Genomic DNA, 24,895 nt, shown 5'->3' on the forward strand with positions numbered 1-24,895 from the left:
GCTGTGCAAAGTAGAAGAGCAGAAACAAGAAGTGAGCCAGTCTGCAACACCATCTAGCCTGCTTGTTTAGAAACACATCTTCATGCCCCACAAATAGAAGGCTTCACCTGTGAGTAGGTAGAAAGGTAGGTGGTGACAGCAGAGGGAAAAACAAGCATTCACAGCGGGAAAGAAGCCTAAGAAGAAAAAAAAACCACAGCAGTGATTTAACGGCTCTGGATTTCACCACAGTCAAGGTGCCAGGATGCTTCCTTCTCTGGCATTGAGTAAAGCCCAGCCTGTGCATGGTGGTATGGACGCTGGTGTAACTAGCCAGACTAACAGGCTTGTGAATGGAGGTATGTATTCAATACTGTCTTCTTTTTTTGTGCTGCTCAGCAAAGGTAGGGTTTTGGAGGGATTATTTTAATGTAAAAGTCCTCAGGTTTTTTTCAGAATTAAATTTTAATTACCCTGCTGTACATGTTTGCACTAAAAATAAACTAAAGGAGAACAACAGACATGGAGGAGTATTGAAGCACTTTTATTTTTCATTTCTAAAATACAATCGTATTGTTAGGAACCAGTCAGGGATGTGGTAACAGGAGAAAAAGTACAGAAATAACCTAAATTCAGATAAATGTATGTAGAAAAGTGTATGAATTCCAACATGGCTTCCTAATATCATAATTATTGGCAGGGATTTTGAAAGATTAGAGTATCAAATCACTGGAAAGCCTAAAGTGGGTCTTCCTGATTTAGTAAGGTGATTATTTCTATTCACAACAAAGCAAGTTCTCCTTAGGCAGAAAAATAAGAAAGAAAAATTCCTTAGCAGAAAGAAACACTTCCACATAGGACTGACAAGTCCTATGTGAAAATATACTGAAACAGGGGCTGACAAGTTGTTCTATGACTTCAAGGCTCCTTTTAGGTTTTCCCAAAACCTTTCCTGCTGCTCTTCACCAGGAGGCCACTCCAAGTAGGTCTTTGTGTTCATGATCTTCCGCAGCTTGCAGAACCTCTTGGGAATCGCTTTGCTCTGGATGGGCTCCAGGAGGACGAGAATTGCTGCATCGTTGTTCTCATCAAAGAGGCGGAAGTGCGAGAAATCCAGCTCGTATTTGCACCACTCGCTCTGCACAAAGTGCTCGGACAGCACAAAGAGCGTTTTGTGGCTCTTCTCTATGGAGTCAATGATGTTGTCCACAATCCACTTCCCAGGCACAAAGTCCCGCTTGTGGAGGCAGAGCCGAAAGGGGGGGCAGGCCTGCTCCAGCTCCCGCACCATGATGTTTTCCACCCACTCGGAGTCGTTCTCACTGTAGGAGACAAAAGCGTCGTAGCAGATGTCCTTTGGGGGGGCTCGCTTGGGCTTCCGCTTGGCTTGGAGCCATGCCCAGGTCATTCTCAGGTACCAGACCACGTGGTACTTGTAGCCAAGGGCCACGAGGACGAGGATGACCAGGAAGACCAGGACACAGATTGACGACACCACGAGGGACCTGTGGCACTCCATCAGGGAGAGGTGCACGGCTCCAACCTGCTCCCCTCTCACTGCCAGGGGAGAGTCACAGACGTACTTGTCAGGCCACCCCACCAGCACCTGGGCTATCCCGGCCTGGTGGTGAATGAAGGAGAGGAATTCACAGGAGCAGATGAAGTTGTTGTCGCTGGCATCCAGCAGCTCCATTTTCTTGAAGGACTCAAACTCTTCCTGGGAGAAACTGTTGAGTTTGTTTCTTCTGATTGACAGGGCCACTAAGTTAGGAATGGGTGCAGCACCAGGCAAGGTCTTCAGCTGGTTTTTTGTGAGGTACAGCTCTTTGAGAAATGGGAGTTGCAGTCCAAACTCCTTCAGCTTGTTAGCACTAACGTCCAAAACTTCTAGCGTTGGGGGAATGCAAGTCGTTAGTTTAGGAATTTGAGTGCTGGACAGGTTTAAGTATTTCAGGTTTTTTGGCCATGCACACACATCTGGCATGTCACCAAAATTATTTTGGCTAATGTCAAGATTAATCAGTTCAGGTAGACGAGTTACAGAATTTGCAGTCTGTTTCAGAGATTTTAGAGAGTTTTGACTTAGATTTAAAGTTTGTAATGAAGGCCAAGCATCTTTACAGATTGTCTCATCTAAGCGATTATTTACAAGCAAATTATCATGGAAGTCCAGATGCAGAAGTGATGAAAACTGTTTTGCAAGTTTGCATGGTACCATGAAAACTCTAGAGCTTGCAATGGTGAGTGCTTTCAGTTTGTTTACTTGTGACTCCATACCTTCCATGTCCAAAAATAAATGAAAATTCGGAATCATTATATTTATTACTGACACCTTTTCAACGAAACTTTGCCCACTGCTTACAATTTCATCAATATTCCATTGTCCCGTCCCCTCAAGCACACAATCAATTGCCTCTAACTCTTGCAAAGATGTGATTTCCTTCAGTAATACTATTATTCGGCTAATATATTGATCTGTGAATGAAGCATCTTTAAACGTAAGTTTTCTTATCCTAAAAGGAAGCGTAGAGTTCTGCACCAAGCTTTTTTTTTCAACCTCCAATTTGATTTCTCTCACTTCTAACCAAATGACAGAGTGCAGAAGGTCCCTGACAATTGCGGAGAATACTGTAATACTTCTTAGGTTTATGATCATGTGATTTATCGTCTTAATCGATTTCAAACTTCCCGGCTCGTACTGACTGAGATTGCCACCCTCAATCCACAACTTGTCGAGAAGCTCAATGCCCTCAAAGTTCCCTTGCCTTATCGTGGAGAACCACCGGTTGCCCAGGTGGAGAGAACTCAGGTTCCTCAGGCTAGAAAAGGGGGAGCTTTCCCCCAGGTCTCTGTAGGAGTTCCCTTGAAGGCGGAGGTGCTGGAGCGAAAAAAGGTGCCCAAACCACGCAGGGGACAAGTGAGCCAAGCTGTTATTTGATAAGTCCAAGAGCTCCAGTTTCCCAAGGGAGCGGAACGAGTCCTCATCTATCGAGCTGATTTCATTGGACTGCAGCAGCAGGACTCTCAGGTTCACAGTCTGCTGCAGATCCTGGGATCGAATGTGCTTTATCCTGTTGTGGGCCAGGTTTAACGTTGTGATTTTGCTCGTGAGCCCTGAGGGAATAAAATCCAAGCCCATGGAAGAGCAGTTGCAAAGCTGCGTGGCATCGCACGAAGGACAAGGCTGCTTCAGCGCCTGCTCTTTGGAGAGGTTTGCAGCTAAGACCATGTAGATGGCCCACACTTGCCAGGTGTGTGTAGTTCTTGGTTTGTGTTCTGTTTGTTTCAACATTTTCCTGTAGGAAAAAGAAAAGAGGTAAAGTAGTGTCAAATTTCAGCTTTGAACAGCAACTGAAAACAATTGAAAACCTGTGCAATTTTATTAGGAAATTCAGATTCCATTTTTTTCTTGTAAGAGTTATCCTGTGACATCATTCTTCTGCTCCTACTTCAGCTGCTCACTCCTAGAAACATGGCATGCTACTCATCTTTGGAGTACAGCCATATCATGTCTCAACAGTCATAAAGGACCATTCTCAATGTCCTGCCTTTTCATACATGCATTGGCCATAGCTCTTGCCTCTTACATCTCTCGCTTTATGCCTCCTCTTAACAATGAAGCTACGGCTGGATGTTTCAACCCTAAACAGGGGAAGATGGTTAGATCGTCAATGATCTGGACAAGATTTATCAAGTGCACTCTCAGTAAGTTTGCAGATGACACCGAGTTGGGTGGGAGTGTTGATCTGCTTGAGGGTAGGAAGGCTCTACAGAGGGATCTGGACAGGCTGGATCGATGGGCCAAGGCCAATAGTATGAGGTTCAACAAGGCCAAGCGTCGGGTCCTGCATTTGGGTCACAACAACCCCATGCAGCGTTACAGGCTTGAGGAAGACTGGCTGGAAAGCTGCCTGGTGGAAAAGGACCTGGGGGCTGTTGATTGACAGCCGGCTGAATATGAGCCAGCAGTGTGCCCAGGTGGCCAAGAAGGCCAATAGCACCCTGACTTGTATCAGAAACAGTGTGGCCAGCAAGACTAGGGAAGTGGTCATTCCCCTGTACTCAGCACTGGTGAGGCCACACCCCAAATACTGTGTTGAGTTTTGCACCTCCCACTACAGGAAGGACATTGAGGTGCTGGAGCGGGTCCAGAGAAGGGCAATGAAGCTGGTGAGGGGTCTGAGAACAAGTCTTATGAGGAGCGGCTGAGGGAACTGGGGTTGTTTAGCCTGGAGAAAAGGAGGCTGAGGGGAGCCCCTATCGCTCTCTACAGCTACCTGAAAGAAGGTTGTAGCAAGGTGGGCGTCAGTCCCTTTTCCCAGTAACAAGTGATAGGACGAGAGGAAATGGCCTTACGTTGTACCAGGGGAGGTTTAGATTGGGTATTAGGAAAAAGTTCTTCACTGAAAAGTTTATCAAGCATTGGAACAGGCTGCCCAGGGAAGTGATTGAGTTCTTATCCCTAGGGGTATTCAAAAGAGGTGTAGATGTGGCGCTTAGGGACATGGTTTAGTGGTGAACTTGTCAGTGCCTCATTAATGGTTGGACTCAATGATCTTAAAGGTTTTTTCCAACCTAAATGATTCTATGGTTCTAAATGCTCACAGCCTTCACAGCGTTAGACTGTCCATCTAGTACGGCTACCCATGAGGCGGAAGCTCGAACAGAGCGTGTCCACCCTCTTGGCCCTTCGGGTGGCCTGTGACTTCTGACACCGCAAACTTTCCCTGAAGCGATTTCGGGGTCCCCTGCATGAAGTCTCACCAGCCTCAGGGCTTCTAAAAAGCAGAGCTGCGTGGGCTCCTGGCACACCCTTTTTTACACTGTGTAAGCAATTTACATTCTTTACTGGAAAGGCTGAACAAGCTGATACGCAACCAAACAAGTCTATCGCCCTTTTCTGTAAATCAACACTGGTAATAGATGAGAATTGGATGTTACCATCACCCTATAAACAGTGGATGCAATTAGAACAATACTGATTTTAATTTACAGAAGGGCTGTGTTTCCTGACACAGGTGCCAAAGAACATTTCACCATCGGCTACACCAGAAAATAAGTCACTTATTAAAGCTCACAAGCTGCTGTAAATAGCTCCAGTATTGCAGAAAAAACAGTATCCCCAAATCCTGAATATGCAGAGAGTGTAAATACTTACCTTATGTACTGCCTGCTGTGTTTCAGTCTCCTTGTGTGCTCACCACGTACTCCGGGATCCAAACGGTCACCTCGTATCTCCAAGTACAACAAAAGCCAAACCCCTTGGCAGGTCTGATGCGACGACAGTCCTGGAGTGAGAAAATATTTCAGCCCGTGCTCCTCAAACAAAACTTTATGTTGATAGTTTCCCAATGTCCTCTAACTACTCAGCCAGTGAAGCATACCAGTTCACACAGCTTTTCTTTAGTGGCTGCTCCCCTAAGGAAACGACGGCTTCTGGAGAGTTTGGTATTGTCCGACACGCATGACACTGCCCCTCAAACTCACATTTCAACCATTTCTACTGCTGCTGCTGACAGGGGACACAAAAGCGAGTGTAGATAGTGTTTGAGCTGTCTTCTCCACAAGCTGAAATTCAGTGGCAGACCTCTCTCCTTTTGTCAGTCGTCGCCCATCGCGCGAAAGGCTGATGCAACCATTTTGTGCAAGTTGTTCTTTCACAATCACTTCCTCTAGCATTAAGTGCAGAAATAGTTCCTAGGCAGAACCTCCTTGTATCCTGCATTGACCTCCTTGTATCTCTACTTTCAATACTTCTTATTTGGTACGTGTTGGGGGGGGGGGTTAACTGTGCTGAGCAACAGAACATCTCAGCACAGCCGTTATTTTGTTCTGTAAGTTCTGTAAAATGTTATCAATACATAATCATAGAAAATCATAGAGTTGATTATATATAGATTGAGATATATATTATATTGCTATAAATGTTGGGGTGAAATTGTTTAGTCAAGAGGCTCTCAGTATCTTTCCTTTTCCTAGAATGCTGCAATCGTATACTATCAACAAATAGAAAACGCCTAAGAACAGGAATGATATTCTGTCTGAGAAAGAAGACACAGTTTGAAATAAAGTATCCCTCTGTAAACATCCAAGGAAATTTTGAGAGGGGAGGTTTGATGATACTTATTTTAGCCTGACTGAACAGAAACACACGGCTGGTCAAATGTCCGCTGCATGCAGGAAGGGGTAGGGAGCCTTCCCACCAGCTCTGAAAGGGAAATCCATTAAATTCAAACATCAAACCTTCCCACTGCAGTTTCCTTTTTTTTATTTTCCTGTCCACAGAAATTGTGACGGTCTGCTGCCTGCTTGCACCAAGAGGTGCCTGCCTGGGAGCAGACAGACGGACAGACCGACCCATTCCTGCCACCTGCCTGGCCACCTGTCAGAGGGCCCACGGTGGCATCTGGGTGCTCAAGCGTGGCAAAGGCCAGGCAGAAAGCTGAGGGCATCTCATTAAAATGTATGTAACCCCCGCTACATTAAAATTAGCATTGCACATTAGGTTAAGAACTCGGTACTTTCAAAAAAAAAGGAATTGAAAGACTGAGATACCCTTGTGCTTTCTGTCTGTTATAGAAGACATAACAACGTTTTTAAAGCAGTTTTGCTGGGGCGGTGGTGTGGGGAATAGAGACAGAGCAGGCTGTGGGACACAGCAAAGAAGAGAAATGGCGTTTTAGTGAAGGGATGTCATCAGCTTCCCAAAAGCTGCCATTTCCCTCTGGCACCTCTCAGCTGAAACAGTTCTAGTTCTTAAAAAGAGAAGACTTTCAGTCTTCAAAATGTGTTTACATGTTAGTTCTAAGTTTGACGCGACTCATTCCTGTATGTTTTTGTCATCAAAATTATAACTCCTTGCTAAAGTTAAATATAGTTAAATTTGTGAAGAGCTTTGAAGACGACAACCGCATATGAGGCCACATACTTCATTGAATGCGTAGCAGGCACACTTTTTTGTGTGTTACAGCTTCGCCACCACACATTTATGGAGACTCGAGGTAGGCGTTAGCTATTTTTTCCAGAAGTACTGACTTTCTCCTAATGTCCAGGCTCATCACGGTTCTAAACTGGGCCGGGTTTCTGCTTTCTCTCAGAAAGAGAAGACCAGAGCAATGCTGCCCACCTTCCAATGCCGCAGTTCACAAACCAAGCAGTTCATTTCAGCAAGCTGCTTAAAAGGCCAAGAAATTGGGATGGGCCTTCAGTTTGTTTCCATCAGTGGGGAAAAATGTCTACCAGCAGCACAACTTTTGTCTCTCTCTTTCCAGGTCAATTTGTCAGGATTTATCAGGTTATATGGAGTCAGGAAGGTCCAAGGATACTGAAGGTGGCCAGAAATGCCCTCCACAAGCTGCCCCGCACACAGAGGGGAGGTACGAGCCAGCTGCCTCCCAGAGCATCAGCTTCCAAACTGAGCTGCAGCCTGGACTCAGAACAGCTTCTTTTGAAATCAAAGAGTTTAAAGTAGGAGAAAACTGATGTCTTTTAAGGTGAGAATACCATTCATCTGCTTTTTCTCCAGGGTAACTGCATGTTTAGCATTGAACAAAGTTGCACCTTGTGGGTGCTTTCTCTCCTCCTCCAAGTTTAAGCTATGATTATCCTTCCTCTTTTATAGTGTTTAAAAAGGCATATACTTCCATCTGTGCCAGTACATTATTTTTTTCCACAGCAGAAGGGCATAGGTTTGCAACAGGCCTGTGGCTTTTGTAACTGCAGATGTTCCCAGCAGAGACACCGCACACGCCTTTGCCAGCAGATAGATAGGGCTGAGACAGAGCTGTAGTCATCATTTTTGAAGCTCTCTTTCTTTAAATGTTCCTGTTATCCAACAGCAGCACAAGAAGCGCACCTTTCCCTTATCTGTCTCTTCCCTGACCCCCAGCTACAGCCTGCTCAGCATCCTGCTCTCCCGCCGCTCCGTGCCGCATCCCTGCATTGCCTCTGCTGGCAGAGGGGCAGGATCCTGCCACAACCTTCATCCGCTAGTAAACTGCTGCTGCTGCTAGACAGGGCAGCAACCAGCGGTGGAGGGCTGTATTAGATAGGCGTTGAGCAAAATAGTTCTAGAGATAGAAATCTATTTATGTGGGTGCCCTAGTTTGAGCGACACAGGACTAATTTCTAATGCTGGGGGAAACTTCACTTTTAGAAGACTCTAGCATCTGAATTCGTGAAAATATTTACTTTATAGCCAGCTATGGGATGTGGGTTTCAAGGTCTCAGTGTTTTCGATCTCACCAGGTGCAGGGATGAGGAGGAGCGAGGCCTGGGCATTTGACCCAGGCTGGCCAACAGGATTATTTCATACCATGGACATCACATTCAATATAAATTAGAAAGTTTGCTGCAAAGTTTTCTCTCCCTTGATGGCTGTGATCCTGAGAACTTCTTGCCCCAGTGCCGGACCCCTGAGCCCTTCCCTTCCTCCCGAAACTGCAGCGCTTGCAGTGTCCCACATTTCCTGTCCCCTCCTGGGAGTGCCCAGCTACCTGCTCATAGAATGGGCTGAGTATAATCCTTGTATATTTTATATTGCTAACAGCATAAATATTGGTTATTTAGTGATTAGTGTTAGTTATCTAGTCTTATTCTATTAAATCTGTTTATATTTCAACCCTTGGGTTTCCTTGTTTTTCCCTGATTCGCCTTCCCGGGTGGGGAGGGGTCATCAGGTGAGAGAATAATTGTCTAAATGACAATAAACTGCTGTGGGTTCCTCACACCATACCAGTGGGACAGAAATCCACTGGTTTTTTGCTAATCAAAAACCACAAACTAAGTGGCAACACTAGTCCTCAGTCTGCCATCAGATAGAAGGGTTATTTCACTGTTATCACCTCACCGCTGCCTCTTTCTGCATCTGTGTTGCGTTACTCAGGGGAAGGTGGCTTTAGGATCAGACTCCAGTTGCTAGAGCCCTGCAGCCCTCTCCCCTCACCAGCCAGAGGTACCACCTAGAATCATAGAATCTTCGTGGTTGGAAAAGACCTTTGAGATCATCGAGTCCAACCATACACACACACAAAAAAAACCAACAAAACAAACCAAACAACCTACAATCTCTGCCACTAGAGTATGCCCTGAAGTGCCACATCTAGACGTTTCTTAAACACCTCTAGGGATGGTGACTCAACCACCTCCCTGGGCAGGCTGTCCCAGTGCCTGACCACTCTTTCAGTAAAGTAATTCTTCCTGTTATCTAACCTAAATCTCCCCTGCCGCAACTTCAGACCATTTCCTCTGGTCCTGTCATTATTCACCTGGGAGAAGAGGCCAACACCCACCTCTCTACAACCTGCTTTCAGGTAGTTGTAGAGGGCAATGAGGTCTCCCCTCAGCCTCCTCTTCTCCAAGCAACCTCTTCTCCAAGCACCCTTCTCCATCTCCTGCGGTATCTGGGCATGTTGCACCCTTCAAAGGACTCCCCTTCCCAGTCCCACATGAGAGGATCCTGCAGCCCGTCCCCTCCCTTCCTCTCTTTCCTCCTGTGTGTCAGCACCCACGCTCAGAGCTGCTTTTTGCTTTTTCTGCTGAGCAGTGCAGAAGCTGCCCAACCCGGGCAACACCCTCCCCAGACCCCCTCCTCGAAGAAAAGGCAGAAGCAGCAGAAAAGGGAGGAAGGTCACAAATCTGTTGGCCAGCATTGCGATATGAGCCGAAACGCTTTCCAAATCTTTGCAAGCAGCGCAAAACTATTTGCCGATACTCACCCCTGGTAGCCAGGATGTGTCAGCGCCTCAGCTCCGCCACAGCTGTGCCAGCCAGGCCAAGCCCAGGGCACTCTTCTCCTAACCCCTCCTGGAAACGGCTGGCGAGGAATAGCGGTCAAATCTGTGCTTGCAGTCTTTGGAGCAGGAGGTATAATACTTGTGCAATTGGAAGCAGGATGGCCTGGCGTCCTTTCATGGTCCTGGAAGCGGAGCCTTGGCATGCACTGCTGGTGCCTATGCTTTAATCTGACTCGCAGGGCTTCAGGTATTCATCTCCAAACTACATCAAAAAGGAACATTATAATGAGAAATAAACAATTTTAACTTGGTCGTGTTCCATATCAAGGCCTGCCCTGGCAGCAGCTCAATCCCCTGGTTAGATGTTGAGGCTGAAAGTTTAAATACAGAGGAGCAGATTCCCCTTATTTTTCTTGTGGGCTATCCTTGCCCTGCCGTTGTGGCAGAGCGCAATAATGCTGTGTAAATGGTTACTCATTCAAAAGCCAGCGTTCGGGACTGCCTCTGCCAAGGAAGCAGCGCTGTGGGGTGGTTTTTTTTATCATATCCTTTCTGAAAGCATTCAGTTGAAATAACACAACACTGATTTGCTGCCGTAACAGAGGAGCAGCTAGCAGGGAAGTTTGCATGCTAAGACACCAAAGCTTATTCTAATAATATGGAAAGTTTTGTTTTTCTAGAACAGTTGTGTCAGCATGACTCAACAGGAGGAGAACGCTAGTATCTCCCAAAATAGTCCTGATGAGCTTTTGGCTCTCAAGGAAATTGCACCAAGAGAAAGCAGCCTGCACGCAAGGCAAAGCTGGACAACGCAGTTCCTTTCTTACTTTGCACTTTTTTTAGGTGGGGTGAAAAGAATTTGCTTCTGACAGGAACACTAGCATTTTCCATTAATACACAGTTATAAAACAGTAAATACTATGGCAAGTTCGGCACCTGTTTCTGAAGACCGCTATGACAAACTCACAAAACCCCATTATCAACATCACACAGATTTGTCACTCCAAAATGGGAACTCGGAGACAACTCACGCAGCACAGGATCCCCCCAACCACCGCTGCTTGCTCCCCAGACCTGCGTGGGGACACTTCGACACCAGTCGAACACGCTGATGGGTAGCTCAGCCGCACACGAACGCTGGGCACACGGCGGGATCAAAGGTGCGTGAGCGTGCCTGCCACGGGACTGCCGGCGCTGCTGCAGGGAGGAAGGCAAGATATAAACTGATACCGACAATGAGTGAAACTCCCTTGGCACACGTGGGGGAGACATGTGTCTGGGAATACATCTGGTTGCGTATAACTTCCTCCGGGCGCCGCCCAGGGCTTCCTGGATCCCTGCAGAAGGGGTCCAGCTCCCAGAGAAGATGCAGGGATGGGAACCACAAGCAGAGTCAGGTGCCCAAGACCCATAAAAAGGCTGCTCACGGGAGCCTTGACCTCAGCTTTTCTTACAGGCCAGGTTGGCTGTATCAACCCTTGGATTTCCCGTATTCATAACCCTGGATCTCCACGGGCACTCCACAGGCAGCCTAGTCAGGCTGCACGACTCAGGAACCTGAAGCACAAACATCAAGGTACTGGGACCTTAGAGGTCAGCCCAAAGGTACCTTCTCATCACCCGGGCAAACGCGCTACCAGCTTGCTGCTGCTGGGGATCCATCCCCTAAAACAGACACAATCTGGAAATCGCATTTGCTTTTAATAGATTTTCAGTGATTTTCATACTGCTAATTGGTTCAACATTATCATCGTACAAATCTGCTTCTGTTTTTCCAAAAGTACCTTTCCAAAGTACCTTTGCTCACTTAGTATTTTGACGGACTGTTTTTCTCTTTGCTCTATGTATATCGCGCTCTTGTTGGGTTGATCAGCTCACGTCGCTGTGCCCCAAACTATATGACAGAGGTCACCTGTTGCGGGCTGCCCAGGGAGGTATTTGGAGACATAAAACATATTTCCAGTTTTTAAGAAAACGAGGTGCCAAGCCTCTTTCAAAACAAGGATTTTGCAGGTTTCCAGACAGAGCCATGACCACCCTCAGCTCTGGCCTCCCAGGAGGCACCAAACCTCCCCATGCTGAGGCGGTGCCATCCCCACAGCATGTCCCTGGCCATCGGGGCCACTGGAGGTACCCGAGGGTTGGGGTCCTCATGTACCCTACAAGGCACGAGCTGCAGTACCGGGGGTCGGGGAGAGGGAGGAATAGGATCTCTTACACTCACCGTTGGACGGCTTCTGCTTCATTTCAGCTCACCAGGAGAGAAAATACACTGTCACAGCCCACCGGGTGCAAGCCGTCACCAGCAGGCTGTTGTGAGGAAGTTAGTGTTTAACATCCTGGCACTGGAATTTCCTGCAAGGAGGAAAAACAGTTTCGCTCAGCGCTGAGGAAAAGCTCCTTTAAGAGAGGCTGGGCAAAGAGACGTGCGTGTCGGTGCGCTTCAGTTCGGGAAAGGTCCAACAAACCTTGTATTTCCTCAGTGAGAGGAACGTGTGGACACATCTCATGCCTAGGTCTATCTACGGCTAATACACTGCAGAAGTGCTTTCTTTTTTTTTTTTTTCCCCTCTTATTTTCTTTTTTTTTAATGGAAGGAGAACATTTCTGGGAATGGTACCAAGTCATTGCAGAACCAGCTAGAGTTTCCTGTATGGAGATGGAAAACACTGTGCTGGGATGCAGAGATACATATTTAACTACTTGTTATACAAAAAAAAAAAATAAAAAAAAATTGTGTTTAACAGTTGGTCAAGAATCTGAGCAGGAAATGAATCAGATCATTATCATATGCCATAAAAATATCAAGATTTTTGTATTCATTCCAAAAAAAGGCAATGCCAGGATATATTTTTGCACAGGTAGTTCAGGCTTTGCATTCACTCCCTCTGTACCCAATGCCATGAAATATTTAAGACATGACAGTGCATTTTAGAAAGAGAAAATCAGCCCATTCCAAATCTTTATTTTCAGTTATTCAAGACCTGAGAAGCTTTTTCTTCAGTGCAGGTACTTTTCTTGATTTATCTCCTATCATAGCTCTGTATTTTAAAAAAATATAGGAAAAATCTAATGAGGTATTTCCAAGTTTTCCTGCACTAGAAAAATAACATGTTTTGTCAGTTTCTTGCAGGGATTATTTCTATTGTGTTCTTTTGCGTTTGTCTAATTTTTTAAACCAACTTTTTAGAAGCTTGAATACAGCAGAGTTGTAAACACCCATAAAAAAATATTTTTTTTTAAGAAAAATTAAAATCCTGATCATAAAATTATGTCACTGAGTATTTGAAAAGTGTGCGTTGAATCTGACAGAGCCACCAAAACATCTTCAAATAATTAGATATTTCCAATATCTGACCATTCTCTGGCTTTCCAGACTTGAACAATGATTGAAAACAGACATCCCAAGCTGATTTTCAAGTACACACTCAGCTATTTTAATCATTCCTCCTAAATTATCCTCAGATTGCATTTCTTGCTCTTCTGTAAGTTTCTTGAGTGGAGCAGTACCACTTTAGTGATGATCGATTCAGAACGGGCCATGTAACTTTTGCGCATGTACTGCAATATGACTTTTTGTCTTTATCGCAGTATCGACGGAGAGAAACAGCCCATACTAGGGAACCAACCCCCCAAAACAAGGTACTTTCTACTACTGTGAAATACCCACATTTACAGACTTTGAGTTAATTTCCTCTCTAACATCCAAACAAAAGTTCCTGGGCATGGTACCTAGGGCACGGCTGTGCCTTGGCAATGCAGGTATGTCCAGGATGGTCTGGAGACACCTGTGGCAAAGTCCCACCGCAGCTGACCACGCTCTCCCAGAGTGGTGTGTTTAGTCAACAGCTTTGATGGGAAATGGCTTTCTTTTCTTTCTTCAGGTTTTGTTTCAGCCCGGCGATTTCTGCCAGGTCATGGTGAGCGTTTGAAGAAACGGAGCGCAGGCTGGGCAGCAGTGGCACAGACTTGAGAAGGAATAGTCCTTTCTTAGCAATGTCCCACTACTCCAACAGCAATGGTCCAGAAACATTGCCGACCCTGTAGGCCTTTTAGCAGGACTTAGGAACTCCAGCAGAGACCAAAACCCCAGTGCCATAGGGGATTGCAAGCACAGGGTAACAGAAAACAAAACCAAAAAAACCCTCCACTCTTCACTTGAAAGCAACTAGGCAACTTATACAAAGAGTGCAACAGGCGGTTGTAATAATGCTAAAAAGACTTTGGTAGATCTCTCGTAACTGTAGGATGCACGAGAACTCATGTTTTCAAGTAATTTGCTCTGTAATTTGCAGCTTTTGGACAGAAGAGATATCAAAGGAAGACGAGTGAAAAGAATTATAAGCAAAAAAGAGCCAACTTTCATCTCAACAGCTGGAACAACAGGACAAGAATAAGTGTGCTCAGAGGTAACCATAGGACAATAAAATTTGGCTACTTTACGTCTGCTCTACTGTGGGAAAGAGCATCAAATTAGGTGTGCTCTCTCATCTTGTATCATTTCTGGTGATATTCCTCCAATGCTGAACTCATCATGAGGTTTGCACCTGCGCTTACAAGAAGATCTCTGTTTCTTTGGGTCTTAGCATCCAACATCTAACAACTCTGACCCAATAGACTGACCACCCAGTTTGTTTTCAGCTTATAACTTACACAAGTGTCAGTATAAAGATTCTTTCCTATTTATAGAAATTATGTTACATTTGCACTTCTTTCATGGGCTATTTTTATGACATCATTTTAAATTAATTTCCTGCATGTTCCATGATTAATAGGTTCAACACATTTCCTTTAAAATAAGTCCTTTGGAGCACTTTATTTCTCTGGGGTTAGTTCCTTGGACTCTCTGTTCCCAGCTTACATCCGAAACCAAAAGGCCAAGCAAAGCATACTGAGAAATGCATGACCCTCTGTTGAGAGGACTCCCTCTCAGTCTTCTCTCTGGTGTCTCCATGTTTCTGTCTGATATTTGCAAAGCCTTCCAGTTGAACAGTATTCTTTCAAGAGTCACTAACAAAATTGCAGTGAGTAATGGGGGAAGGGATGGATAAAGCGAAGGCTGGCTGGACTCTTCTTCCCTACTGTTCAGAGGTCTAAATTTTTCTGTAAAATAAGTATTCCTCACACGTGCCGTGATGAAACACAGCCTAAGAATGAGTTTGACTCGTTCCCTTTTTCTGCAGGTGGAAGAATCCTGTCTTCAGGCTGCACAGCCCCTTCGCTTTCACGAAGAACTCTGCAAGGAGCTGGCAAGCAGCTTTGCCATACGGAATCATGGAATCACGGAATCTTCAGAGTTGGAAGGGACCTCTAGAGATCATCTAGTCCAACTCCCCTGCTAGAGCAGGATTGCCTAAAGCACATCCCTCAGGGCTGCATCCAGGCGGGTCTTGAAAATCTCCAGAGAAGGGGACTCCACAACCTCCCTGGGCAGCCTGTTCCAGTGCTCTGTCACCCTCACTGTAAAGAAGTTTTTCCGTGTATTTGAACGGAACTTCCTATGTTCTAGCTTGTGCCCATTGCCCCTTGTCCTGTCTCTGGGAACCACTGAAAAGAGCCTGGCTCCGTCCTCCTTAAACCCACCCTTTAGATACTTGTAAACATTAACAGGTCCCCCCTCAACCTTCTCTTCTCCAGGCTAAAGAGTCCCAGCTCTTTCAGCCTTTCCTCATAAGGGAGGTGCTCCAGTCCCACAATCATCTTGGTTGCCCTACACTGGACTCGCTCCAGTAGTTCCCTGTCCCTCTTGAACTGGGGAGCCCAAAACTGGACACAGTACTCCAGTTGTGGCCTCACCAGTGCAGAGTAGAGGGGGAGAATGACCTCCCTCGACCTACTGGCCACAGTCTTCCCTATGCAGCCCAGGATGCCATTGGCCTTCTTGGCGACAAGGGCACACTGCTGGCTCATGGATAATTTGCTGTCTACCAGGATCCCCAGGTCCTTCTCCTCAGAGCTGCTTCCCAGCATGTCCGCCCCTAACATATACTGGTGTTTGGCATTCTTCCTTCCCAGGTGCAGGACCCTACACTTGCTTTTGTTGAACCACATTAGGTTCTTCTCTGCCCAGCTCTCCAGCCTGTCCAGGTCACGCTGGATGGCAGCACGGCCCTCTGGAGTGTCGGCCACCCCTCCCAGCTTGGTATCATCAGCAAACTTGCTGAGGATACACTCTGTCCCCTCATCTAGGTCATTAATGAATATATTGAACAAAATTGGTCCAAGTATTGACCCCTGAGGGACACCACTCGTTACAGGCCTCCAACTGGACTCTGTGCCGCTGATCACAACCCTCTGGGTTCTGTCACTCAGCCAGCTCTCGATCCACCTCACTGTCACCTCGTCTAGCCCATACTTCCTCAGCTTCCTAATGAGGATGTTATGGGAGACAGTGTCAAAAGCCTTGCTAAGGTCAAGGTAGATGACATCTACGGCTCTCCCCTCATCCAGCCAACCCGTTATAACATCATAGAAAGCTATCAGATTGGTCAGGCATGATTTGCCCTTGGTAAATCCATGCTGACCGCTTCCAATAACTTCCTGTTCCTCTACATGTTTGGAGACGACATCCAGAATGAGTCGCTCCATTACCTTCCCAGGGACAGAGGTGAGACTAACCGGCCTGTAGTTCCCTGGGTCCTCCTTCTTGCCTTTTTTGAAGATTGGAGTGATGTCAGCCTTCCTCCAGTCCTCAGGCACCTCTCCTGTTCCCCATGACCTTGCAAAGGCAATGGAGAGTGGTCTAGCGATAACATCTGCCAGCTCATACCAAAAAACCAGTGAGCTCATAACTTCTCACCAAGTAACAGGACAACATTGATACCACTGACTCATTCTGGGTAAGTCAGGTCTGCATCTGGATTAAGGGAGAAGGCAGTGTTTCCGTCTGTTTTGGCTCCGTACCGCTCCTCCTGCCAAAACAGCCTCCTGGCCATGAAGGAACCACTTTGTGCTCCGCTCTGCCTTTTACTCCTGCGAGGAAGTCCCCAGAAGAAACCCCCCCCCCCATCCCTCAGGAACGCCACCGATCATAAAATAATCCCTCCCCATTTGCTTTCCCAAACTCTGCTGGCACAGCAGCGACCATGCATGCTGCCAAAGTTAACAAGCAGCCACCTTAATCCCTCCTCCTGCTACAGAGTCTTTCCAGACCTGCCCAAGCTTTCTGCCGGTGGCTGCGTACGGGGGCAGGGTTGTCTCGGGGCGATTCCGTACAAGCCTATCTGCAGGAGGGCGGCAAGCGAGCACTTAATCTGAAATGACTCAAGCACTTGAGGGCAAGGGACTAGCTTTTTCCTGCGCAATTTTTCATTCGGGTAGTTTACTTTGGCTGGTCATCTTTGGTAAACATCACACAACACTGAAACCAGGAAATACCCGAAAAAAAATAAAGACATGGCAATTACTAATATATCTTACTTTGTGTTCCCAAGGATCAGCCTTACTCAGTCCAGATCCTGTCATCCCAAGGGGAGCAAAACCTCCCTGGGGACCTGTCGGGGGTGAAGGACACCCCCAGGATGGGAGGCAGCCGGGATGGGGGATTTCTGGGGCCTGGCAGGGCACTGACGGCATTGCACCACCACAGCACCGCCACGCCTGGCGGGGCACGTGTTTGGAAATCTCAGGCTGAGCAAAGGCCTCACACCAGCTGCCCTCGAGACACATGGAGATGAGAGCCTTGGAGGCTCCACTGCCCTGCTTTGTCCTTAAAGTTACCTGTTTCCCACTCCAGAGTTCAGCCAGGGGTTTTCCTGCCCCCTCCGACTCTTGCTTTTCCATATAATTTTTGGCATGAAAGAGAACAACTTTGCAGCTAAAGCTGTGCCTTTAACGGTGTACTTACTCTCTAATTAGATGGACCCCTACTGCATTTTAAAGAGGAAATCAGATAGTGAAGACGCTGAGGTGCTGCGAGGCCGTCTGTCCGGAGGGGGGCTCGCATCCAGCTGCTACTTGTTCCGTTCCCCCTCCTCCAGGGCAGAAAGCCAGAAGAGGGGCCAGACCGGAGGTGACAAGATGCCCCGGCTCCCCGTCCCCGCCGGCAGGGATGCAGCTGTGAGATGGGTCACTGCAAGCGCCTACACTTAATCCATCCTGCACATTTGTCGGGCAGCAGGGCAAGACTGCTCCCACATCCAGGGGCACTGGGCTGTGCCTGGCTCTGAAAAGCCATAATCATAGAATCGTCTGGGTTGGAAGGGATCTTGAAGATCATTGAGTCCAACCATCAACCTAACACCTCCAAAACCACCACTAAACCCTGTCCCTCAGCACCACGTCTACCCGTCTTTTAAATACCTCCAAGGATGGCAATTCCACCGCTTCCCTGGTCAGCCTGTTCCAATGTTTGATAACCCTTTCTGTGAAGAAGTTTTCCTAATATCCATCCTAAACCTCCCTTGGCGCAACTTGAGGCCGTTTCCTCCTGAAATGAATCCTTGAGCATTGACCTCACTGTGAAGCTAGAACTGCTTTGAGCTGGAGGTGGGGGCCAGTAACTTCCAGAGTGCTTTTCCAACCTAGATTTTTCTCTGATTTGAAGTCTCACCTTCCCTGTATATAGTCTTTCTGGCAGCCCAAAGTGCTCGTACAACCATCTTCTGTCCAAGAGGCTGTGGCAGGGGGAAACCGCTGAGACAAGCTGTCACAATTGCACTTTTTCTTACAGTAAGTGGGACATGCATAGAAATTCAAGGCAGATACCCCATGACTGCACCAGTCCCAAGGCAGAGGGGATTTTTTGGAACCGGAGGACTCCCTAAACCCCTGTACATACTCCTACAACTGAGAAACAGAAGAAAAGGAGGTGCTACTTTCTCCTCTTCTGAATGTGTTTTCTGAAGGAGCCAGGTGATTAAAAACTGGATTAAGCGTTGCAGAAAAGGTGAGCAGAGTAGATACAAGCGAGAGCTTAACCATGGGACACCAGCAGGGATGGTTGGCACCAGCTGCCCTGAGACACCCCGAGCCCCCTCCGAAGCAGAAGCAGAGCCAGAGGCCCAACAGGAACTGTGGTATCGGAACCCCAGGGCCTCCAGGTAAGAGGTGCCGGCTGAATACGGGACACTCGAGAACTAAATGCTAAATAAACACTTACATGTCTAAAGGGGCATCAGGATCCCAAATTTCACCCAAGTCTCTCTCTCAGTTGTCACTGAGGTAAGACTGTGTCGTCTGATTCTTAAAGCACATTACAGATGTCACTAAACGTGACTTGCTGATGATCTGCCTACCACTAGAAAGCTGACCTTCTTTCCTTCTCCCTTTTATGGAGGAGATACATTAAGGTCTAATGGGTAAGATGGAATTCCAGGAAAAAATCCCTGCCACGGATTTTTTTTCACAATTTTTCATAGGCGACACTGACATCCACCTTCTCGCATAGGCCTTCTGGAAACTCAGCTCCAGGCCATTTTGATAGGGAGCACAGAGGAGGGGTACTGTTATCAGACCCAGGGGTTTCTTGACTGTGCCCTGTATTTCCATCACCACCACTGCCCAAAATATGCTTTTGAATCAAGCTAAGTAGCAGGTTAGAATCCTTAAAAAACAAACAAACGTGCACGTAACAAACCAACCAGGCAAACGAAATAGAAGCCCGTGCCCTGGGAAGCCGACTTTCACTAAGGTACAAGGAGAAAAGAGCCATGGCGCACGCAGCGGCATTCCCCCCCCGATAGCACGGGGTTCGGCTTGCAGAGCAGAGCAGCCAGGCACCGCAGAGACACGGGCTTTAAACCACTCTTCAGTGTTTATGGAAAGCAGAAGCAGCTGTTTTGCAGGCAAACTAATAAAAGTCGGCATCTCACGTAAGAGCGAGCTTTAGCTCAACTGTAACTCTAAAAAAAAGTCTGGACTCCAAAAGGTTTATCCTAGCTCAGGAGAAATGGCCTCTTCTGCCCTCAGAATAAATTGTACAACTGGGAAACAATTTTCAGAATAAATTGTACAACTAGAAGACAGCCTTCTGAGTTTTCAGCACCCAGCACACAACACGTCCACTTGCCGCTAGGCAGTGCTGCGCTTCCTGTGCGTTCGGTCACGTTAGACACCGTACGTACAACCTGCCCAAGGGCCCACGCTGCAGGACAGAGACGGCTTCTACCAGTCGAAGTCACGCATGCTATGGTCTTACGTCTCCCCATCTCTTTCTGGAAGTTAAATCAGACACGGGGCTGACCTAAATGGGGAGGGATGCCGATATACTCGGCACCTGGAGGAGACCTGGGCAGCTCCAGAGGCTTCCTACTTCTTCTTCTCATGAAACGCTTCCTTACCGGGCTCTCTCTCAGACCCCAGGCTTGCGGGCTTCTCTTCTCTTAATATCTGCAGTATGTTTGAGGCAACACTGGGTCCACAGTAGTAGTAATTAAAAAACAACCCAGAAAAACAGAGCAGTCATTAGGGTTTATTCACTGCAGGAATACATGGGGGAATTTGAAATCAGCAAGTCGGTCCCATTACTGTAAGGATATATTTGGTCTGTCATCTATTAAAATGCATGGCGGCGTGTGCCTGGCAAGTGCTTCAAAGTTGTTCTTTTGATCTTTGCAAAGATAAAACTGTAATATTTTTGTAGGTATATGAGAACATTAGTTACTAGACTAGTTAAAAACCACTTAACTTTTGATACCGGTGCCATCTGTTTCCTATTTTTATTTATAGGACTCAATACTCAGTCTCTTGAGGACTTCTCTAACAAACTCTCTCTATATGAAATATCAGCGCTGCTTTGGCCAAGACAGCTGAACTCGGGCTTGACAGCTCTGCGTATGGGGCTGGTCATACAGACAAAGGACTACTCAGACAAGAGAAAGCAAGGAGAAGGCCGGATTGAAGGCCACCTAGGAGCCTTGTGCTCATCCCTCAAGTCAGCTCTTCAGACAGAAGAATACTGCTCTGGTTAGGCTTCAGGTTTCTTACTACAGCAAACGGCATATGAGCTTCTTGCAACCAAACCCAAACCTGCAGCTTACTGAGCTTCAGTCATGTAAGTTGTTCTGGAGGATGCTTACAGGCTTACATTTCACCAAGGAAACTAATAAATAAGAGCTAACAGATACCTTATATCTCACTTAAGGATTTTTGAAGCATTTCTTGAAGCCATTATTTGGTCCTCAACAAATTGGGTGATGAATTTTAGTCCTTAAACTGATAAATTATTACAAACCTTTCAAATGAACAGAAAGGTTCCTTTCTTACAACAAACAAACCAACCTTTTACCAACCAGTGCATGAGCAGGGCATCTATAAAAGGCACGAAGATATCTCTCCTTAACAACACTGTGAATTGAGGGCTTCCAAAAATTGCACATTGCTGAAGGGTATTGACCTGGGTCATGAAGTTCAGCTACTGCAAGGGAAACTCATAACCCTACCTGTGAACCTCGCTCAGAGGGCAGAAATACTTACAGACAGGAAAAACTTGTGTGACTGTGAGCTCAGCCCCCGCAGGCTGTCCACCCCCAGCATCTCCATCAGGTCTTTGCGTCCCAGGCTTCTGCTTCCATCAGGAGCTTCCCACTCCGTAAGCCACGTACGGCTCAGGCCAGGCAATGCAAAGCCACAACGTTCGAGGCTGCAACCGAAAGCGTAAGCAAGCCCTGCGAGCCAGGAGAGAGGGAGACCGGCTGCGCTTGCCTTGATGTAGTGGTGGTGCCAGGAGAAAATTGCTCAGCAGCATCTGTGTTCACCAGAGCAACGGCGTGGGAAAATTGTACAACTGAGTCCTGGGTAGGTAGAAGATACCTACAGTCTGATTTCTTGCAGCCCTGGGAAGGGAATTACAAGCCAAGGATGTACAGACAGGAAAAACTGAAATTTAGTACTCGGAGTCATTTGGCGAGTGCATGATCTGAACGCAGCGCTAACTGTGGGAACCCAAAGGAACCCACAGTGTGTGTCTGATGCCCTTAGCCAACGGGAAGGGGTGGGAAGTGCCTAATTAAAAGCTAATAACTGAAGGAGGAACACAAGCTGTGATTTAGTTGACTTTCATCAACAGAAGTAGGGATGGCATCTCCCCTGGTTAACAACTGCTTGCTGCCTGCAGAGAGACTGATGGACCTGCATGGAAAGAGCACGTCGATACGAAACCGCTGCTGAGCTCCAGAAAACATTTACGCTGCAAACCGTGGGTCGCGCAGCTGAAAGGCGTGGGGGGAGCCAAGGGGGAACGAGGGCTTCCCACACTGCTCTGGAAACAGGGCAGCAATGAGGTCATTTTCCATTCCCTCACGAGCGCCACGCACCCCGTCCAGGAGGTATGGGCGCCGTCGCGAGGCGGGCTGGAGGAAGGGTGAACCAGGCTGCGTACAAGCGGCTGGAGGAATGCCGCCAAGATGCCGTGTTTCTCACGCGAGCGCTGCCGAGAAGAAAGCAATGTGCTCCCATGGCCACACCGCCGTCTCACAGGTCTGAGGAGAGCGGTGGGAAGGTTTCTGTCGCTTCTGCAAGGTTCCCTTATCAGCCTCAGCATCTGGTCTGCACTCTTTGGCATTTCCTATGCCGCACCGCAAAACACCTTTCATCTAACGAGGCCGCGTCGAGTGAATGAAGTGAAACATTTCTCTCCCTAAATGAGAACCAGCAATCGTAGCAGGTTCTCGTAAGGCACTGATGGCCAAGCGCGCCGCTGCAGCACCTCAACCTTGCGTGAGGAGGAGGTTGTTATTCCCAGTTTTGAGACACCGCCACACCACGGTGCCCGCTGACCCCCAGCCTGGCAGAGGTGACCCGTCTTCCACGTCACCATCTCTGGGAGCCGGCATGGGTCCAGCGTGCAGGCTTCCCCCACATCTGTGCTAACGAAGACGTGCGAAAGCATCAGCCTCCCTTCGCAAACTGTACACTCAGTCAAAATTAAAACCAAACAACCGGCTCCCAGCAAACTGAGCGTTTTGCCAGCGCAGTTGGGGAAACGAGGTCTGGCGGAGACTGTTCCCCCGCGGGTACGGCAGTCATACCCTGCAGCGTGGTGGGGATGGTCAGGGGCATGGCGTGTCACCTTTTGGAAATCGCCGCCCAGAAATTGGGTTTACTGAAGAGGACGGGAGCTTTTTTGGTCACTCATGGAAGGTGGCGCGCTCCTTCCAAGAGACGTATACGTACGCACTGGGTTGCAAGCCAAGCCTGGCTGCTGGTAGTTTAGCTGACAATGATTAAACAGCTGGTTTATGCTAGACGAGAAGCTCTTCCACACCAGCTAGAGCAGCTCATCTGGCACTGGTGCGTACAGCGGGGAGGCCGCTCATTCCAGGCCAGCGTGGTCCCCACTCACGCAGGTTGCTGGCAGCCTCCAGGCAACAACTACTCCAGAGAGGTGCGTGGGTCTGCGTGGAAGCACCACCGCCTCTGAACAAGGCTGCTAAAATCCCCAACAGCCCAGGGAACAGCTCCCACGCACAACCAGGGGAGCAGCCATGAACGTCCGCCCTTCAGAGCAGCCCCGGCATTAGGAAAGGTTTGTGGGGCTGTGCTGCTGCTGCTGTTGAGGAAAGCAGCAAGAAATTAAATACAGCAGGGGTCACGGAAAAAGCGAGCCGCTTGGTGCGCAACCCACAGCGACAAAGGAGGCGTTTCTGTCAGGCAGGCACGGACAGACGGCTTTTGCAGGGAAACCCACTCCAGAGAGGGAGGGAGGAGCAGTAATATTCAGCTTTCAGCAGCGGGGGAGCGCCTGTGTCCGTGCATTAGTGACTGGCTGCAGAGGCGGGTGCGAGCTCCCAGGACCTCAGTTGCAACACCGCCTTGTAGGGCTGGGACAGTAAATCCTCCCCCTGCTCTGCTCTCGTCACTCGCCCCCGACGGGGCAGAGCACAGCTCGCCCACTGCCTCCCACTCCTCCACCTTCCCCACCTCACCGAGATGGGGAGCGTCACAGAATCGCAGAATGGTAGGGGTTGGAAGGGACCTCTGGAGATCATCTAGTCCAACCCCCCTGCCAGAGCAGGGTCACCTAGAGCAGGTTGCACAGGAACGCGTCCAGGCGGGTCTTGAATGCCTCCAGAGACGGAGACTCCACCACCTCTCTGGGCAGCCTGTGCCAGTGCTCTGCCACCCTCAAAGTAAAGAAGTTCCTCCTCACGTTTAGATGGAAATTCCTACGCTCAAGTTTGTGCCCGTTACCTCGTCTTGTCGCTGGGCACCACTGAAAAGAGCCTGGCCCCATCCTCCTGACACCCACCCTTTAAGTATTTATAAGCATTGATGAGATCCCCCCTCAGTTGTCTTTTTTTCCAGACTAAAAAGGCCCATATCCCTCAGCCTTTCCTCATAAAAGAGATGTTCCAGTCCCCTCATCATCTTTGTTGCTGGGATCACCCCCAGCAGAGCTTCCTCCAGTGCAGGACCGGGCAACTGCCCCAACCAACACCAGGCACCTCCTTCTCCAGCTTGGGACACCTACCTCTGCCAGCCTCCCACCTGTCAGAAAGGCAGGGCGAGCGTTGCGTTGCCGCTGGGACAGGGGACGGCCGCAGCAGCTCAGCAGTCCTGGGGAGACAGCGAGCCCTCAGCCCACGCAAGGGTGCTGCAGAAGAGGACGTGGTTAAGCCCTGCCCCGAGCCATGTCCCCCACAGATGTGGACAGGCAAGACTGAGCAGTGGGATGGGGCAACCAAAGGTACAAGTAAAACACGCCCACGGGGATGGGAAAGTGCCGCCATGCACTTTTTCCACAAATAGCTTAAAGCAAAACAAGCACGTGGAGAGTGCAAAAGAAGATGGAGGTGACTCGATGACTAAGAAAAATAAACAATGGGTGTTCCCTGAGGCTGGAAGGGAAGAAAGTAAATGCTATAAGGCAACACCCAACCTAGTACCGTAAAGACCAGCGAAAAGTTCACCTGCCAGGATGTCAGTGCCGGCTCTGTGGGAACCTGCGGTGCTGTTGAGGCCATGGCTTTCCAGGCACCAGGGCTTCTCCCGAGGCAGAAAGTAGTTGGGTGCTAGATCTGAAGGCACCACCAGCCCCAGCGCAGGTGGTGAGCACCTCCCCTGCTTCCTCCCCTTCCACTCCCTTCAGCAGATTAAGATAGTTAACAGCTCTCTTTAATGACCTCATTTGCCCCCTGGCAATCATATCTCTCAGCTGTCCTCAGAGCTTTCAGGCTCATTTCTGCAAGCCCAACAGCAAGCTGCTTTGCTGGTCGTTGCTCCTTTGAGCAGCTGGAATGCTC

General features: G+C 48.2%; 1 protein-coding gene across 5 annotated transcripts; it reads right to left on the minus strand.

The window, feature by feature from the left end:
* Window positions 1-508: 508 nt before the first annotated feature.
* LOC128910481 (toll-like receptor 2 type-1) lies at window positions 509-24,243 on the minus strand. 5 transcript variants are annotated; one of them, XM_054203729.1, is made up of 5 exons: window positions 24,124-24,243; window positions 11,938-12,068; window positions 9,696-9,975; window positions 5,138-5,267; window positions 509-3,275 (listed from the first exon to the last, which is right to left on the minus strand). In XM_054203729.1, exon 5 carries the CDS (start codon window positions 3,269-3,271, stop codon window positions 890-892), a length of 2,382 nt encoding a protein of 793 aa, XP_054059704.1. In that variant the 5' UTR covers window positions 3,272-3,275; window positions 5,138-5,267; window positions 9,696-9,975; window positions 11,938-12,068; window positions 24,124-24,243; the 3' UTR covers window positions 509-889. The 5 variants fall into 5 exon arrangements, with proteins under 5 accessions (XP_054059704.1, XP_054059706.1, XP_054059707.1 ...); XM_054203731.1 differs by lacking the exon at window positions 24,124-24,243 and adding an exon at window positions 10,788-10,910 and having other exon boundaries at window positions 11,938-11,956; XM_054203732.1 differs by lacking the exons at window positions 11,938-12,068; window positions 24,124-24,243 and adding an exon at window positions 10,745-10,759.
* Between the last annotated feature and the right edge of the window lie 652 nt (window positions 24,244-24,895).

This window comes from Rissa tridactyla, chromosome 5 (genome assembly GCF_028500815.1).
Source record: "Rissa tridactyla isolate bRisTri1 chromosome 5, bRisTri1.patW.cur.20221130, whole genome shotgun sequence".
NCBI lineage: Eukaryota > Metazoa > Chordata > Aves > Charadriiformes > Laridae > Rissa > Rissa tridactyla.